Source organism: Bufo bufo, chromosome 6 (assembly GCF_905171765.1).
Source record: "Bufo bufo chromosome 6, aBufBuf1.1, whole genome shotgun sequence".
NCBI classification, from domain to species: Eukaryota; Metazoa; Chordata; class Amphibia; order Anura; family Bufonidae; genus Bufo; species Bufo bufo.
Window position 1 is genome coordinate 368,931,737 of NC_053394.1, and position 18,669 is coordinate 368,950,405.

The 18,669-nt window shown below is 41.9% G+C and overlaps 1 protein-coding gene across 1 annotated transcript in view; it reads left to right on the top strand.

The window, feature by feature from the left end:
- LOC121003691 (L-xylulose reductase-like) overlaps nucleotides 1-18,669 on the top strand; it is a 116,988-nt gene that overhangs the window by 87,651 nt on the left and 10,668 nt on the right. Inside the window, exon 7 of the mRNA XM_040435560.1 lies at nucleotides 18,072-18,189. Within this exon, the coding sequence (XP_040291494.1) occupies nucleotides 18,072-18,189 (118 nt within the window). The remainder of the gene's footprint in view (nucleotides 1-18,071; nucleotides 18,190-18,669) is intronic.

Sequence of the window (18,669 nt, forward strand, 5' to 3'; positions counted from 1 at the left end):
ACTTGGTGTCACCCTTACTCCACAAGGGGTACCACTTATACGTGGACAATTTTTACTCAACCGTGGCCCTCTTTCGGTACTTACATCTAGTCGGAATTCAATGCTGTGGCACCGCACGACCTAGTCGCCGGGGCTTCCCCCAACGGCTCGTTAGTACCCGACTTGCACAGGGGGAGAGGGCTGCCTTGTGTGACCAAGAACTGCTCGCGGTGAAGTGGAGGGACAAGAGGGACGTTTACCTTCTGTCCACCATTCACGCAGACACGACTGTCCAAATTAAAAGGGCAACTGGAGTCATTGTGAAACCCCTCTCTGTCGACGACTATAACCTTCACATGGGAGGGGTGGACTTCAATGACCAGATGTTGGCGCCCAATTTAGTTTCCCGCCGCACCAGACGCTGGTATAAGAAGGTGTCTGTATATTTAATTCAATTGGCTGTATATAATAGTTTTGTTCTCTACAGTAAGGCTCGGAGAACAGGATCCTTCCTAAAATTCCAGGAAGAGATCATTTCGGAAATCCTGTATCCAGGAGGTTCCGTGCCCCAAGTCCCTGATGTAGTGAGCCGGCTACATGGCAGACACTTCCCCAGTGTCTATCCTGGTACCCCAACTCAATGTTCCCCAAGAAAAAGATGTTGTGTCTGTAGCAGGGGTGTGACACCACCTTTTTTGTCCTGACCAGCCTGCCCTATGCATAGGGGAATGCTTCCGCAAGTTCCACACACAGGTACACTATTAGTATAGGGATTGCGTGATACAGGACAGGCACACAGGGGTCTTAGGGCCCTTTCACACAGAGCTGCCACAAACCTCTCCTTTCACCTGGGACAAAGTGCATAATGTACTTCGCCACATCTCTGGGCGATTTGCGCTTTGCACATTGTCCCATGGGGAAGGAGAGGTTTGTCCTCTAAAGGTAAAAAAAAAAATTTTTTTAAATCACAGGTAAGCAAAAAAGTTTATGTTCTGTTTCAAAAGTTCAATAAAGTTTATAAAAGTTAATGTTCTGTTCAAATGTTATATAAAGTTAACCACCTCCCGTCCGCCCATAGACTATAAACGTCCGGGAGGTGGTTCTCTATTTCTGAATGGACGTTCCAGAACGTCCGTTCAGAAAGTGCAGCTGCACGCTAATCGTGCAGCTGCTGATCGGGTTGCCCGCTGTCAGTGACAGCAGGGCAACCCAGAGAGAAGGCAGGGACAGTGCCCAGGTGTCCCTGCCTTCTGGATCGCTGCATACACAGCGCTCACCGAGCGCTGTGTGTGCAGAGCAGGAAGCGCTATGCGCTTCCTGTTCCGGCCCGGCGGTCATGTGACCGGCGTGACCGGAGAGTGCAGGACCTGTGTGAGGTCTTTCAGAGACCTCGATCAGCCCTGCACTGAGGCTGTACAGCGCAGAATTATGCTGTACAGCCTCTCTGGGGGGTGTATTTCTCCTGTAACTGGGGCTACTATGTCAGCTCCAGTTACAGGAGAAATCAACAGTGAAAAAAAAAAAGAAAAAGTGAAGTAAATGTCCCCCAGAGGTCTTGTATGACCTTATGGGGGACGAAAAGTGTAAAATAAAAAAAATAAAAATAAAGGGTTGAAAAAATTAAATAAAAAAAAGGTTTCACATGTAAAAAAAAAAATTCCCCAAGTAAGGAATAAAAAAAAAGTTAAAAATAGAAAAAATTAAATAAAATAGACATATTTGGTATTGCCGCGTCCGTAAAAACCAGCTCTATAAAAATATCACATGACCTAACCCCTCGGGTGAACACCGTAAAAAAAAAAACAGTGTCAAAACAAGCAATTTTTGTCACCTTACATCACAAAAGGTGCAACACCAAGTGATCAAAAACGCGTATGTCCCACAAAATGGTACCAATAAAACCGTCACCTCATCCCGCAAAAAATGAGCCCCTACAGAAGAAAATCTCTCAAAAAATTTAAAAACTATAGCTCTTAGAACATGGAGACACTAAAACATCATTTTTTTTGTTTCAAAAATGCTATTATTGTGTTAAAGTGAAACAAATAAGAAAAGTATACATATTAGGTATTGCCGCGTCCGTAAAAACCAGGCCGCGTCCGTAAAAACCAGCTCTATAAAAATATCACATGACCTAACCCCTCGGGTGAACACCGTAAAAAAAAACAAAAAAAAAAACGGTGTCAAAACAAGCTATTTTTGTCACCTTACATCACAAAAGGTGCAACACCAAGTAATCAAAAACGCGTATGTCCCACAAAATGGTACCAATAAAACCGTCACCTCATCCCGCAAAAAATGAGCCCCTACATAAGAAAATCTCAAAAAAAATTAAAAATATAATAATAATAAATATTAAGTTTTGTTAACCAATCTGCCAAAAAAGTGAAATTTAAAAATTTGATCTCCATTTTCCTTTAATTCTTGTGGAACACCTAAAGGGTTAACAAAGTTTGTAAAATCGGTTTTGAATACCTTGAGGGGTGTAGTTTCTACAAGGGGGTCATTTATGGGGGTATCCACTATGTAGGCCCCACAAAGTGACTTCAGACCTGAACTGGTCCTTAAAAAGTGGGTTTTGGCAATTTTCTTAAAAATGTGAAGAATTGCTTCTAAACTTCAAGCCTTCTAACGTCCTAAAAAAATAAAATGACATTTCCAAAATGATGCCAACATAAAGTAGACATATGGGGAATGTTAAGTAATAAATATTTTATGAGGTATCACTTTCTGTTTTAAAAGCAGAGAAATTGAAATTTAGAAAATTGCAAATTTTTCAAAATTTTTGGTAAATTTGGGATTTTTTCATAAATAAAGGTGAAATATTTTGACTCAAGTCATGAAGTACAATGTGTCACGAGAAAACAATCTCTGAATGACTTGGATAAGTAAAGGCGTTCCAAAGTTATTACCACATAAAGTGAGATATGTCAGTTTTGCAAAATTAGGCCTGGTCAGGAAGGGGGCAAATGGCCCAGATGGCAAGTGGTTAATGTTAATAAATTTATTGCGTTGCGGCCTGTTTTTTTTTTTTTTTACCTTCTAGGTGGACCAAGCGATCAAGCAGCTGCAGCACTGATATCGAGTTCATGTAAAATTTTATTTTTTGTCACAAGTTAGTGGAATATGAGACTTTGAAAGAAAAAAAAAGAAAAAATCATTTTCCGCTAACTCGTGCCAAAAAAAATAAAAAATTCTAGGAACTCGCCATGCCCCTCACGGAATACCTTGGGGTGTCTTCTTTCCAAAATGGGGTCACTTGTGGGATATTTATACTATCCTGGCATTCTAGCACCTCAAGAAACATGACAGGTGCTCAGAAAGTCAGAGCTGCTTCAAAATGCGGAAATTCACATTTTTGTACCATAGTTTGTAAACGCTATAACTTTTGCGCAAACCAATAAATATACACTTATTGAATTGGCCTGCGCTACAGCATAGGAGAAGGAGACCGCGGCAGGTTCCCCTGGGTGGAGCCTAACTATGAAGATACCGGAGGCTATAACCGGAGAATGGAGCGGCGCCCGGGGATAACAGTAAGTGCAGGGGGATCCCTGGGCGCCGCTCTACACTTCTGTATAGTCAGTTTAGATACTTTATTCTGGTGAAAGGTCTTCTTTAAACTCGAAATACAGCCATCATTTTCTGGGGTTTTAAAAGCAATTTTTTTTTGCCAAAAACCACTATTTTCCTGATCTGCAAGTGTTACATTCAAGTTTAATATATACAGCTTTCATATTCTCTTACCAAAAAAAAACACTTTTTTGGTAATATACAACATCTGGATTAGTCAGTGTGCAATTTAAGCTAGAAATACAGCCATCATTTTCTGGGGTTTTAAAAACACACTTTGTTTTTGCCAAAAAACAGTATTTTCCTGATCTGCAAGTGTTAAATTCAAGTTTAGTATATACAGCTTTCATATTCTGTTACCCAAAAAACACTTTTTTGGCAATATACAACATCTGGATTAGTCAGTGTGCAATTTAAGCTAGGAATACAGCCATCATTGTCTGGGGTTTTAAAAACACACTTTTTTGCCAAAGAACACTATTTTCCTTATCTGCAAGTGTTAAATTCAAGTTTAATATATACAGCTTTCATATTCTGTTACCAAAAAAACATTTTTTTGGCAATATACAACATCTGGATTAGTCAGTGTGCAATTTAAGCTATAAATACACCCATTATTTTCTGTGGTTTTAAAAACACACTTTTTTTTGCCAAAAAACACTATTTTCAGGCCTTGCAGCATCAGCACGTGTGAAATTACAGGCTTATATACTGCTGTCAAATTTAGTTGTTAAACAAACACTCGTTTGGGGGAAAAAAAATTGTTGGCAGCCTATGATGCAGATGTCATTGTGAGATACACCCTTAATATTTTTGGGTTAGATTCAGAGATTTGAAATACCGCCATTTGGTGCTCCAATATTTAATCAGGCCTACAGTGGTTCAGGCCGTGTGAGATACACTCTTTACATACAGGGGTTTGATTCAGGCATTTGAAATACAGCCATTTTGTGCAAAGAAATCTTTAATTGAGGCCTACAGTGGTTCAGGCTGTGTGAGATACACCCTTTACATACAGGAGTTTGACTTAGGCATTTGAAATACAGCCATTTTGGGCAAAGAAATCTTTAATTCACGCCTACAGGGCTTATATTCTTTCATTAATAAAACACAATTTTTGGGGCAAAATACACAATATTTCAGGCCTTGCAGCATAAGCACGTTTGAAATTCCTGGGTTATATACTGCTGCCAAACACCCGTTTGGGCAAAAAAATGTTTATTTGGCAGCCTTTGCTGCATATGTCATTGTGAGATACACCCTTAATACATTTGGGTTAGATTCAGAGATTTGAAATACCACCATTTGGTGCACCAATATTTAATTAAGGCCTACAGTGGTTCAGGCCGTGTGAGATACACCCTTTACATACAGGGGTTTGATTCAGACATTTGAAAAACAGCCATTTTGTGCAAATAAATTTTTAATTGAGGCCTACAGTGGTTCAGGCCGTGTGAGATACACCCTTCACACACAGGGGTTTGATTCAGGCATTTGAAATACAGCCATTTTGTGCAAATAAATCTTTAATTGAGGGGTTTGATTCAGGCATTTGAAATACAGCCATTTTGGGCAAAGAAATCTTTAATTGAGGCCTACAGTGGTTCAGGGCGTGTGAGATACACCCTTTACATACAGGGGTTTGATCCAGGCATTTGAAAAACAGCCATTTTGGGCAAAGAAATCTTTAATTGAGGCCTACAGTGGGTCAGGCCGTGGGAGATACACCCTTTACATACAGGGGTTTGATTCAGGCATTTGAAATACAGCCATTTTGTGCAAAGAAATCTTTAATTGAGGCCTACAGTGGGTCAGGCCGTGTGAGATACACCATTTACATACAGGGGTTTGATTCAGGCATTTGAAATACAGCCATTTTGGGCAAAGACATCTTTAATTGAGGCCTAGTCTGGTTCAGGCCGTGTGAGATACACCCTTTACATACTGTCGTTCTATTCTACTATTAATTAAACACCCATTTAGGGCAAGATCCTAAATCCGAAAAATATGAGGAGAGCGTCAAATAAGGGACGTGGCCCAGGTCGTGGTGCTGCTGGTGGAGCTCCTGTTGCAGGGAGAGGACGTAGTTGATCTGTGCCAGCTACACGCACAAGTGAAACCCCTTCCTCAGGTACGAGTAGGTGACAGAACCTGCAGCGGTATTTGGTCGGACCTAATGCGGCTGTACGAATAGTGAGGCCTGAACAAGTACAGGCGATAGTAGATTGGGTTGCTGACAGTAAATACAGTTCCTTCACATTGTCTCCCACCCATTCTCCTGCTGAAAGACCACAGTTGGCACCTGCAGCCGATGTCCATCAGTCTTTCACCTCACCCCCTTGCAAATCAGCCAAGCAGTCTGAGCCCCAAGTCATGCAGCAGTCTCTTCTGCTTTTTCATGACTCTGTTAGCAGGGTTTCCCAGGGCCATCCACCTAGCCCTGCCCCAGAAGTGGAAGATATTGAGTGCACCGATGCCCAACCACTTATTTTTGAAGATGAGTACATGGGAGGACCATCGCAGCACGTCTCAGATGATGACGAAACACAGGTGCCAACTGCTGGGGCTTTCGAAAGGGTGCAGACCGACAAGGAAGGCAGGGGTGAAGACTGGGTGGAAGATGATGTGGAGGACGATGAGGTCATCGACCCCACATGGAATCAAGGTCATGCGAGTCACCTATGTAGTTCGGAGGAAAAGGCGGTGGTCGCACAGAGCCACCAGCACAGCAGAAGAGGGAGCAGGGTGCAAAAGCGGAGCGGCCGTCCTCTAGAGAGTACGCCTGCTACTGACCACCGCAGCAAGGGACCGAGCACACCATAGCCAGCTCCAAGGAGTTCCTTGCTGTGGCAGTTCTTCAGACAATGTGCTGACGACAAGACACAAGTGGTTTGCACGCTGTGCAATCAGAGCCTGAAGCAAGGCATAAACGTTCTCAACCTGAGCACAACCTGCATGACCAGGCATTTAAGTGCAAAGAACGAGCTGCAGTGGAGTAGACACCTCAAAAACCAAGAAAGGTCTCTGGCTCCTCCTGCTTCCTCGTCTGCTGCAGTCTCGGCCTCTTCATCCACCTCTGGAGTGACAGTGCCACCTGCCACCCCGCAAACAGAGGATCTGCCAGCAACACCACCACCTGGGTCACCAAGCATCTCCACAATGTCCCACGAAAGAGTTCATCTCTCCATCTCCAAAACGCTGGAGAGGAAGAGAAAGTACCCCCCTACCCATCTGCTATCCCTAGCCCTAAATGCCAGCATTTCTAAATTACTGGCCTTTGAAATGCTGTCATTCTGTCTGGTGGAGACGGATAGTTTTAAAGGCCTTATGGCGGTGGCTGTTTCACAGTACGTCGTGCCCAGCCGCCACTACTTTTCCAGGTGAGCCTTCCCTTCCCTGCACAACCAAGTAGGGGACAAAATCAGGTGTGCACTGCGCAACGCCATCTGTGGCAAGGTGCACCTGACTACGGATACGTGGACCAGTAAGCACGTTCAGAGACGTTATATCTCCATAACAGCACACTGGGTAAATGCAGTGGCGGCTTAGCCTGAGACAGATAGCAGTTTGGCGCATGTCCTTCCACCACCGAGGATTGCAGGGCGCTTCAGTTTGCCTCCTGTTGCTTCCTCCTCCTACTCTGCTTCCTCATCCTCTACCGGTCAGCGTAACACCTTCACCACCAACTTCAGCACAGCCAGGGGCAAATGACAGCAGGCAGTTTTAAAATGTATCTTTTTGGGGGGACAAACCCCACACCACGCAGGAGCTGTGGATGGGCCTTGAACAACAGACCGATGAGTGGTTTGTGCCAGTCAGCTTCAAGCCTGGCCTGGTGGTGTGAGATAATGAGCGAAATCTCGTAGCAGCTCTGGGACTAGCCGGTTTGACGCACATCCCTTGCCTGGCACATGTGCTGAATTTGGTGGTGCGATATGTCAGAGCTGCTGCATAAAGTGAAGTTTCAGCTGCAGCACGCACGGGTGAGTCGCTCGGCGGAACAGCACCACTTCACCACCAATGACTGGGCCTCCATGCGAGACCTGTGTTCCTTGTTGCGCTGTTTCGAGTACTAAACCAACATGGCCAGTGCCGATAACGTCGTTCTCAGCGTTACTATCCCACTTCTATGCCTCCTTGAAAAAACGCTCCTGGCGATGATGGAAGAGGATGTGGCACAGGAGGAGGAGGAGGAAGAGGGATCATTTCGTAGGGTTTCCGGCCAGTCATTCCCAAGTGGCTCCCAGGGTGGGTTCCTGCACCCACAAACCCAAGGTACACAATTGTCCAGCCAGGGCACAGTTCTGGAGGATGACAAGGTGGAGGATGAGGAGGAGGAGATGGAGGAGGAGGAACCATGTTCACAGCAGGGTGGCACCCAGACCAGCTCATGGCCATCACTAGTGCGTGAATGGGGGGATACTGAGGACACAGACGATACACCTCCCACAGAGGACAGCTTTTCGTTGCCTCTGGGCAGCCTGGCACACATGAGCGATTACAGGCTGCAGTGTCTCCGCAATGACCGCCGAGTTGCCCACATTCTAACTTGTGCTGATTACTGGGTGGCCACGCTGCTGGATCCCCGTTACAAGGACAACGTACCGTAGACGCACTGCTGGTGGCATTCCCACCTGACAAGGCAATGGCAGAGGAAGAGGTCGCCAATGCAGCTGGGGCACTGCCAGCACCTCAGAAGGCAGGGTTAGCATGGCCAAAATGTGGAAAAGCTTTGTTAGCATGCCACAACAACCAGCACCACCAGCTGATATGGAACGTCTTAGCAGGAGGCAGCATTTCACCAACATGGTGGAGCAGTATGTGTGCACACGACTACACGTACTGAATGACGGGTCTGCCCCCTTCAACTTCTGGGTCTCCAAATTGGGCACATGGCCTGAGCTTGCCCTTTACGCCTTGGAGGTGCTGGCCTGCCCTGCAGCCAGTGCATTATCTGAACGTGTGTTTAGCACGGCAGGGGGCAACATCACAGACAAGCACAGCCGCCTGTCCACAGCCAATGTGGACATGCTCACGTTCATTAAAATGAACCAGGCATGGATCCTTCATGACTTGTCAGTGCCTTGTGCAGAATAGACATGTATACCGGCACTAACTAGCCATTTTTATACTGCAGCGCAATTGCTCATTCTTCTATTTTTGGAATTTCACACTCTTTTAGAGTGTACCCTAATTTTAAAAAGATAAAATAAAACCAAAATCTTGTGTTGGCTACCTCGTCCTCCTTCGACGCCGATTCCACCTACACCGCTATGTCCACCGCCTCCGCAAACTCCTACTCCATATGGAATTCCACCTCATAAATCACTTTTTTTTATTTTATTTGTAAGTATTTTATTTTATTTCATTTCACTACTTTGTCAGTTACATTTTCTGGTGAAATTCACCAATTTTTGGGTGTATAGTACCACTGCTATACCTAGTAGGCCGGTTAAAAAAAAAAGAAATTGTCATTTACATTTTCGGGTGAAATTTACCAATTTTTGGGTGTATAGTACCACTGCTATACCTAGTAGGCCGGTTTAAAAATAAAATAAAATTGTCAGTTACATTTTCAGTTGAAATTCAACTATTTTTGGGTGTGAAGTACCACTGCTATACCTAGTAGAGCGGTAAAAAAAAAAAATGGCAGTTACATTTTCTGGTGAAATTCAGCAATTTTTTGGTGTGATGTACCACTGATATACCTATTAGACAGGTAAAAAAAAAAAAAACATTTGTCAGTTACATTTTAGGGTCAAATTCACCAATTTTTGGTTGTAATATACCCCTCCTCTACCTAGTTGACAGCTTAATAAATTTCAATAATTTTTATTTTACATTTTCGGGTGACAATAAACAATTGTTTTCAGTCACAGATCCCTGCTCTACTAAGTAGACAGGTTAGTAAATTTCTGTAATTTTTCTGTTACATTCTTGGGTTGACATTATACAATTTTAGACATGAATAAACCCCTGCTCTGCATAGGTGACAGGGAATAAAATTTCTGAAATGCTTCTTTAACCACTTCCCATCTGGGCCATTTGCCCCCTTCCTGACCAGGCCTAATTTTGCAAATCTGACATATCTCACTTTATGTGGTAATAACTTTGGAACACCTTTACTTATCCAAGTCATTCAGAGATTGTTTTCTCGTGACACATTGTACTTCATGATATTCATAAATTTGAGTCAATATATTTCACCTTTATTTATGAAAAAATCCCAAATTTACCAAAAATTTAGAAAAATTCGCAATTTTCTAAATTTCGATTTCTCTGCTTTTAAAACAGAAAGTGATACTTCATAATATATTTATTACTAAACATTCCCCATATGTCTACTTTATGTTGGCGTCGTATATGTAGAAACCGCAGCACTCACTTGTCTTGAATTCTGTGGAATTTATTTCACCAGCAGAAAATACGACGTTTTAACCGTAATGGTCTTTCTCAAGCAGGTTGCTTGAGAAAGACCATTACGGTCGAAACGTCGCATTTTTTGCTGGTCAAATAAATTCCACAGAATTGAAGACAAGTGAGTGCTGCGGTTTCTACATATACGACGCATCCAAGGGGGAACTCCAGACTGGCTCCCAACACGGCTGGCACCACCACAAGATAAGGCTTTAATTTTCCGCTGTGCTGCTATACAAATTTTTTTCCTTACTTTATGTTGGCATCATTTTGGAAATGTCATTTTATTTTTTTAGGACGTTAGAAGGCTTAGAAGTTTAGAAGCGATTCTTCAAATTTTGAAGAAAATTGCCAAAACCCACTTTTTAAAGACCAGTTCAGGTCGGAAGTCACTTTGTGGGGCCTACATAGTGGATACCCCCCATAAATGACCCCATTGTAGAAACTACACCCCTCAAGTTACTTAAAACCGATTTTACAAACTTTGTTAACCCTTTAGGCGTTCCACAAGAATTAAAGGAAAATGGAGATCAAATTTTTAAATTTCACTCTTTTGGCAGATTTTCCATTTTAATCCAATTTTTTCTTTAACACATCGATGGTTAACAGCCAAACAAAACTCAATATTTATTACCCAGATTCTGAGGTTTACAAAAACACCTCACATGTGGTCATAAACTGCTGTATGGGCACACGGAAGGGTGCAGAAGAAAGGAACTCCACATGGTTTTTAGATGCCATGTCCCATTTGAAGCCCCCCTGATGCACCCCTACAATAGAAAACTCCCAAGAAGTGACCCCCATTTTAGAAACTAGGGGATAAGGTTCCAGTTTTATTGCTACAATTTTTGGGTACATATGATTTTTTGATCATTCATTATAACACTTTATGGGTAAGGTGACCAAAAAAATTGGTTGTTTTAGCACAGTTTTTATTTATTTATTTATAGAGCAGATCGTTACGGATGTGGCGATACCTAATATGTATACTTTTTCTTATTTATTTAAGTTTTACACAATAATAAAAAAATTTAAACAAAAAAAATTATGTTTTAATGTGTCAATGTTCTGAGAGCTATAGTTTTTTTTTATTTTTTGAGAGATTTTCTTATGTAGGGGCTCATTTTTTGCGGGATGAGGTGACGGTTTTATTGGTACCATTTTGTGGGACATACGCCTTTCTGATCCCTTGGTGTTCCACTTTTTGTGATGTAAGGTGACAAAAATTGCTTGTTTTGATACAGTTTTTTTAATTTATTTTTTACGGTGTTCATCCGAGGGGTTAGATCATGTTATATTTTTATAGAGCTGGTTTTTACGGACGCGGAAATACCTAATATGTATACTTTTTTTTTATTAATTTCACTTTAACACAATAATAGCATTTTTGAAACCAAAAAAAAAAATGTTTTAATGATATTTTTTGAGAGATTTTCTTATGTAGGGGATAATTTTTTTGCGGGATGAGTTGATGGTTTTATTTGTACCATTTTGTGGGACATACGCCTTTTTGATCACTTGATGTTGCACTTTTTGTGATGTAAGGTGACAAAAATTGCTTTTATTGAAAGTTATTTAATTTTTTTATGGTGTTTATAGGACTGGGTCAATCATGGAATATATTTATAGAGCCGACCGTCACGGACGTGGCAATACCAAATATGTCTATTTTATTTAATTTTTTCTATTTTTTTTTTACATGTGAAACCTTTTTTTTTTTTTTTTTAACACTTTATTTTTTTTTTATTTTTTTTTTACACTTTTCGTCCCCCATAAGGTCATTGTGGATTTCTCCTGTAATTGGGGCTGACATAGTAGCCCCAGTTAAAGGAGAAATACCCCCCTTTCCCCAGAGAGGCTGTACAGCACAATACAGCACTGTACAGCCTCAGTGCAGGGCTGATCGAGGTCTCTGAAAGATGGGCGGACGGGAGGTGATTAATTGATGTGCGCCACCTCCTTTGATTCAATGCTTAAACTTAAACAAGTTGTACCACATTTGTACTTCAATAATTTGTCCCACATTTCCGCTATACTCTTATGGCCAACATTTGCGCCTCAATAGCTTTTACCTATTTGATGTTATTTTAAGTCATTTCCCTATCCACATTTGTTTGCAGAGCACTTGCCATGCTCTTAACCACATTTTGCCGACATTTGCAGCCCTCTAGCCCTTTCCATGACATTTTTACAGCCATTTTAGTGCTCAAAAGTTCGGGTCCCAATTGACTTCAATGGGATTCAGGGTCAAGTTCGGGTCAAGTTCGGGTCCCGAACTCGAACTTTTTTCTGAAGTTCGGCCGAACCCGTCGAACCCGAACATCCACGTGTCCGCTCAACTCTAGACCCTAACACTACAGATAATCACAGACAAATCTGGCACCTCACCAAGGGGGTGGAAATCGAAACTAATGATTTTATTCGTTATTCATAAAAGGCAATACTTCCACACCATACTAACAGAATTCTAATAATTAAAAGTTTCTGCAGCATCTTATCTGAAAGATGACATTCTTCAGCAGTACAGTCGTGGCCAAAAGTTTTGAGAATTAGATAAATATTGGAAATTGGAAAAGTTGCTGCTTAAGTTTTTATAATAGCAATTTGCATATACTCCAGAATGTTATGAAGAGTGATCAGATGAATTGCATAGTCCTTCTTTGCCATGAAAAATTAACTTAATCCCAAAAAAAACTTTCCACTGCATTTCATTGCTGTCATTAAAGGACCTGCTCAGATCATTTCAGTAATCGTCTTGTTAACTCAGGTGAGAATGTTGACGAGCACAAGGCTGGAGATCATTATGTCAGGCTGATTGGGTTTAAAATTGCAGACTTGACATGTTTTAAAGGACAGTGATGCTTGAAATCATTGTTCTTCCATTGTTAACCATGGTGACCTGCAAAGAAACGCGTGCAGCCATCATTGCGTTGCATAAAAATGGCTTCACAGTCAAGGATATTGTGGCTACTAAGATTGCACCTCAATCAACAATTTATAGGATCATCAAGAACTTCAAGGAAAGAGGTTCAATTCTTGTTAAGAAGGCTTCAGGGTGTCCAAGAAAGTCCAGCAAGCGCCAGGATCGTCTCCTAAAGTGGATTCAGCTGCGGGATCGGAGTGACACCAGTGCAGAGCTTGCTCAGGAATGGCAGCAGGCAGGTGTGAGCGCATCTGCACGCACAGTGAGGCGAAGACTTTTGGAAGATGGCCTGGTGTCAAGAAGGGCAGCAAAGAAGCCACTTCTCTCCAAAAAAACCATCAGGGACATATTGATCTTCTGCAGAAGTTTGGTGAATGGACTGCTGAGGACTGGGGCAAAGTCATATTCTCCGATGAAGCCTCTTTCGATTGTTTGGGGTATCTGGAAAAAGGCTCACTCACAATTTTGCCCAAAAACACAGCCATGAATAAAGAATGGTACCAAAACACCCTCCAACAGCAACTACTTCCAATAATCCACAACAGTTTGGTGAAGAACAATGCATTTTCCAGCACGATGGAGCACAGTGCCATAAGGCAAAAGTGATAACTAAGTGGCTTACGGACCAAAACGTTGACATTTTGGGTCCATGGCCTGGAAACTCCCCAGATCTTAATCCCATTGAGAACTTGTGGTCAATCCTCAAGAGGCGGGTGGACAAACAAAAACCCACTAATTCTGACAAACTCCAAGAAGTGATTATGAAAGAATGGGTTGCTATCAGTCAGGAATTGGCCCAGAAGTTGATTGAGAGCATGCCCAGTCGAATTGCAGAGGTCATGAAAAAGAAGGGCCAACACTGCAAATACTGACTCTTTTCATAAATGTCATGTAATTGTCGATAAAAGCCTTTGAAACGTATGAAGTGCATGTAATTATATTTCACTACATCACAGAAACAACTGAAACAAAGATCTAAAAGCAGTTTAGCAGCAAACTTTGTGAAAACTAATATTTGTGTCATTCTCAAAACTGTTGGCCACGGACTGTACATCCCGAAACTCAGAAGGAACATAACTCTCTCTTATATGTCAAACTCGGATATGAAAACGAGGGAGCTGCTATCTTGACCTTGCATCTAGGAACTTCTCATCTATAACACAGAAACTCCCTACATCCTCAGCTGGCTCATTAATTTTTTCCACATATGCACAAGATGGAGGGACATGTTTATACAGGACAATGGAGGAGACCGTGTGGAATGAAGGTTTTATAGGACTGTTACATCACAGGAGATGGCTGTGAATTGGCTGGCTGCACAAGCATTATGGGCAATCTTGCGTTCCTGGGCTTCTTACTTTTACTTTGTAGCACGTGCAGCACCATTTTAGAAAAAAACTGATTTGTCACCGATTTGTACGAAGCACAAGGAAATTCAGACTTGTGAATAGAAGATTTCCAAAACTTCGGACCGAATTCCGCTTTGAATGCTTCACTTTGCCTAACACTAGCTGAGAAAACTACTTTTACAGTAGGGAAGTAGGAAGTTGACAGAGAGGGAAGGAGACTAATTCTGTCCAGAGCCCTCACCCAGTAGGAAAATTAGCAGCATCATCATGGGGGAAACATGAAAGCAAAATATAATGAAAATAGTTATTGTTTATGCCAGAAATACTGCTAATTACTTTAAACTATTGTGAATCATCGGACAATTCCCTTTAAGCAGATCATGTAATTTAAAGGCATTAATACCTATCCAGAGGATAGGTGATATATACAGTTGCAAGAAAGAGAATGGAAACCCTTTGGAATGATATGGATTTCTGCACAAATTGGTCATAAAATGTGATCTGATCTTCATCTAAGTCACAGTCTGCTTAAACTAAAACACACAAAGAATTAAATGTTACCATGTTTTTATTGAACACACCATTTAAACATTCACAGTGCAGGTGGAAAAAGTATGTGAACCCCTAGACTAATGACATCTTCAAGAGCTAATTGGAGTGAGGTGTCAGCCAACTGGAGTCTAATCATTGAGATGAGATTGGAGGTGTTGGTTACAGCTGCCCTATAAAAACACAACACCAGTTCTGGGTTTGCTTTTCACAAAAAGCATTGCCTGAATGTGAATAATACCTCACACAAAAGAGCTCTCAGAGACCTACGATTAAGATTGTTGACTTGCATAAAGCTGGAAAGGGTTATAAAAGTATCTCCAAAAGGCCCTTGCTGTTCCATCAGTCCACAGTAAGACAAATTGTCTATAAAAGGAGAAAGTTTAGCACTGCTGCTACTCTGCTGGGAGTGGCCATCCTGTAAAGATGATCTGCAAGAGCACAGCGCAGACTGCTCAATGAGGTGAAGAAGAATCCTAGAGTGTCAGCTAAAGACTAACAAAAGTCTCTGGGCAATATGCTAACATCCCTGTTAGCAAACCTACGATACGTAAAACACTAAACAAGAATGGATTTCATGGGAGGATACCACAGAGGAAGCCACTGCTGTCCAAAAAAAACATTGCTGCACATTTACAGTTTGTACAAGAGCACCTGGATGTTCCACAGTAGTACTGGCAAAATATTCTGTGGACAGATGAAACCAAAGTTGAGTTGTTTGGAAGAAACACACAACACTACAGGTCCTTCTCAAAAAATTAGCATATTGTGATAAAGTTCATTATTTTCTGTAATGTACTGATAAACATTAGACCTTTCGTATATTTTAGATTCATTACACACAACTGAAGTAGTTCAAGCCTTTTCTTGGTTTAATATGATGATTTTGGCATACAGCTAATGAAAACCCCAAATTCCCAAAAATTTGCATATCATGAAAGGTTCTCTAAACAAGCTATTAACCTAATCATCTGAATCAACTAATTAACTCTAAACACCTGCAAAAGATTCCTGAGGCTTTTAAAACTCCCAGCCTGGTTCATTACTCAAAACCACAATCATGGGTAAGACTGCCGACCTGACTGCTGTCCAGAAGGCCATCATTGACACCCTCAAGCAAGAGGGTAAGACACAGAAAGAAATTTCTGAACGAATAGGCTGTTCCCAGAGTGCTGTATCAAGGCACCTCAGTGGGAAGTCTGTGGGAAGGAAAAAGTGTGGCAGAAAACGCTGCACAACGAGAAGAGGTGACCAGACCCTGAGGAAGATTGTGGAGAAGGACCGATTCCAGACCTTGGGGGACCTGCGGAAGCAGTGGACTGAGTCTGGAGGAAGACTGGTGAGAGGGAAATGCCAAAATGCCTGAAGTCCAGTGTCAAGTACCCACAGTCAGTGATGGTCTGGGGTGCCATGTCAGCTGCTGGTGTTGGTCCACTGTGTTTTATCAAGGGCAGGGACAATGCAGCTAGCTATCAGGAGATTTTTGAGCACTTCATGCTTCCATCTGCTGAAAAGCTTTATGGAGATGAAGATTTCATTTTTCAGCACGACCTGGCACCTGCTCACAGTGCCAAAACCACTGGTAAATGGTTTACTGACCATGGTATTACTGTGCTCAATTGGCCTGCCAACTCTCCTGACCTGAACCCCATAGAGAATCTGTGGGATATTGGGAAGAGAAAGTTGAGAGACGCAAGGACCCAACACTCTGGATGAGCTTAAGGCCGCTATCGAAGCATCCTGGGCCTCCATAACACCTCAGCAGTGCCACAGGCTGATTGCCTCTATGCCACGCCGCATTGAAGCAGTCATTTCTGCAAAAGGATTCCCGACCAAGTATTGAGTGCATAACTGAACTTAATTATTTGAAGGTTGACTTTTTTTGTATTAAAAACACTTTTCTTTTATTGGTCGGATGAAATATGCTAATTTTTGGAGATAGGAATTTGGGGTTTTCATGAGCTGTATGCCAAAAATCATCAATATTAAAACAAGAAAAGGCTTGAACTACTTCAGTTGTGTGTAATGAATCTAAAATATATGAAAGATCTAATGTTTATCAGTACATTACAGAAAATAATGAACTTATCACAATATGCTATTTTTTTTTGAAAAAGGACCTGTATGTGTGGAGAAAAAGAGGGCACAGCACACCAACATCAAAACTCATCCCAACTGTGAAGTATGATGGTGGGGGCATCATGGTTTGGGGCTGCTTTGCTGCGTCAGGGCCTGGACGGATTGCTATCATCGATGGAAAAATGAATTCCCAAGTTTATCAAGACATTTTGCAGGAGAACTTAATGCCATCTGTTCACCAGCTGTAGCTCAGCAGAAGATGGGTGTTGCTACAGGACAATGACCCAAAGCATAGAAGTAAATCAACAACAGAATGGCTTAAACAGAAGAAAGTATGCCTTCTGGAGTGGCCCAGTCAGAGTCCTGACCTCAACCCGATTGAGATGATGTGGCATGACCTCAAGAAACCGATTCACACCAGCATCCCAAGAATATTGCTGAACTGAAACAGTTCTGTAAAGAGGAATGGTCAAGAATTACTCCTGACCGTTGTGCACGTCTGATCTGCAACTACAGGAAACGTTTGGTTGAAGTTATTGCTGCCAAAGGAGGTTCAACCAGTTATTAACTCCAAGGGTTCATATACTTTTTTCCACCTGCACTGTGAATGTTTACATGGTGTGTTCAATAAAAACATTGGTAACATTTAATTCTATGTGTGTTATTAGTTTAAGCAGACTGTGATTGTTATTGTTGTGACTTAGATGAAGATCAGATCACATTTTATGACCAATTTGTGCAGAAATCCATATCATTCCAAAATGGGTTCACATACTTTTTCTTGCAACTGTATCTAATTGCTGGGGCTCTGATTGCTGGAGCTCCTGTTGATTACTAGAACGAGGGTTTGAATGCAATAGTGATGTGTAAAAGGAGCGGTGGTCCCACATGTGCACTACCACTTCATTCACAAAGGGGACCCCTCTTCTAGTGATCGGTAGGGTTCACGGTGGTCAGATCCACAGTGATAAAACATTTAGCACATATCCTGAGCATAGGTGATAAATGTTGTTAATAAGAAAATACTTTTAATGATATATAGACCCCATGGCCATATGCCACCTGGAAATTGAGGGAGCAATCTTTTGCCTGATGCAGGTATTTTGTGGTATTGCTAATAATTATAGAAAGTAATGACATAATCAGCGGCATTTATTCATGCCGGAGCTCAAGTTGACATTTTGTCAAATCATGTTTTCCAGATCCGTGTTAACTCTGTCAACCCCACACTGGTGATGACTAGAATGGGACTGGAACTCTTTAGTGACCCTGAGAAGGTTACTGCATTTATAAGTCGTATTGTTTTGGGGCGCTTAGCAGGTGAGTAAGCCCACTTTTTGCCATGCCTTAGTTCTTCTGACTAATTTCTGACAATGGAAGACATTAGCCACCAGCTATGTATTCTGTGTGCAGTCCATCATCTCTATCACAGCAGAGTATGACATGCAACATGCCGCCCCCCCCAGGGCTGATCGTGTCCCAGGTTTATCGGAACGCATAGTGGTGTGGCCTTAATAGTTTTTAGTGTGTGTCACGGTGCTCCTACCTGGATACCGTTGCTCCCCATAGCTTGGCTCCGAAGCAATAAAGATTATGAGTAATGGTGGAGGTGGAGAATAAGTCAAGTCCAGATTTTATAAAGTTCAACAGCTTTACTTGAGTAAACTTGCATCCAGACAATATTCAGGCTTTCTCTTGGTTCTAGCAGGTTTTGGCATAAACTGGCAGGCAAACTAATGTACTCTGCTTAACTCAGGTCTATTCTGGCAGCTGGACTTTCAGTCTGTTCTCTATCAGTGG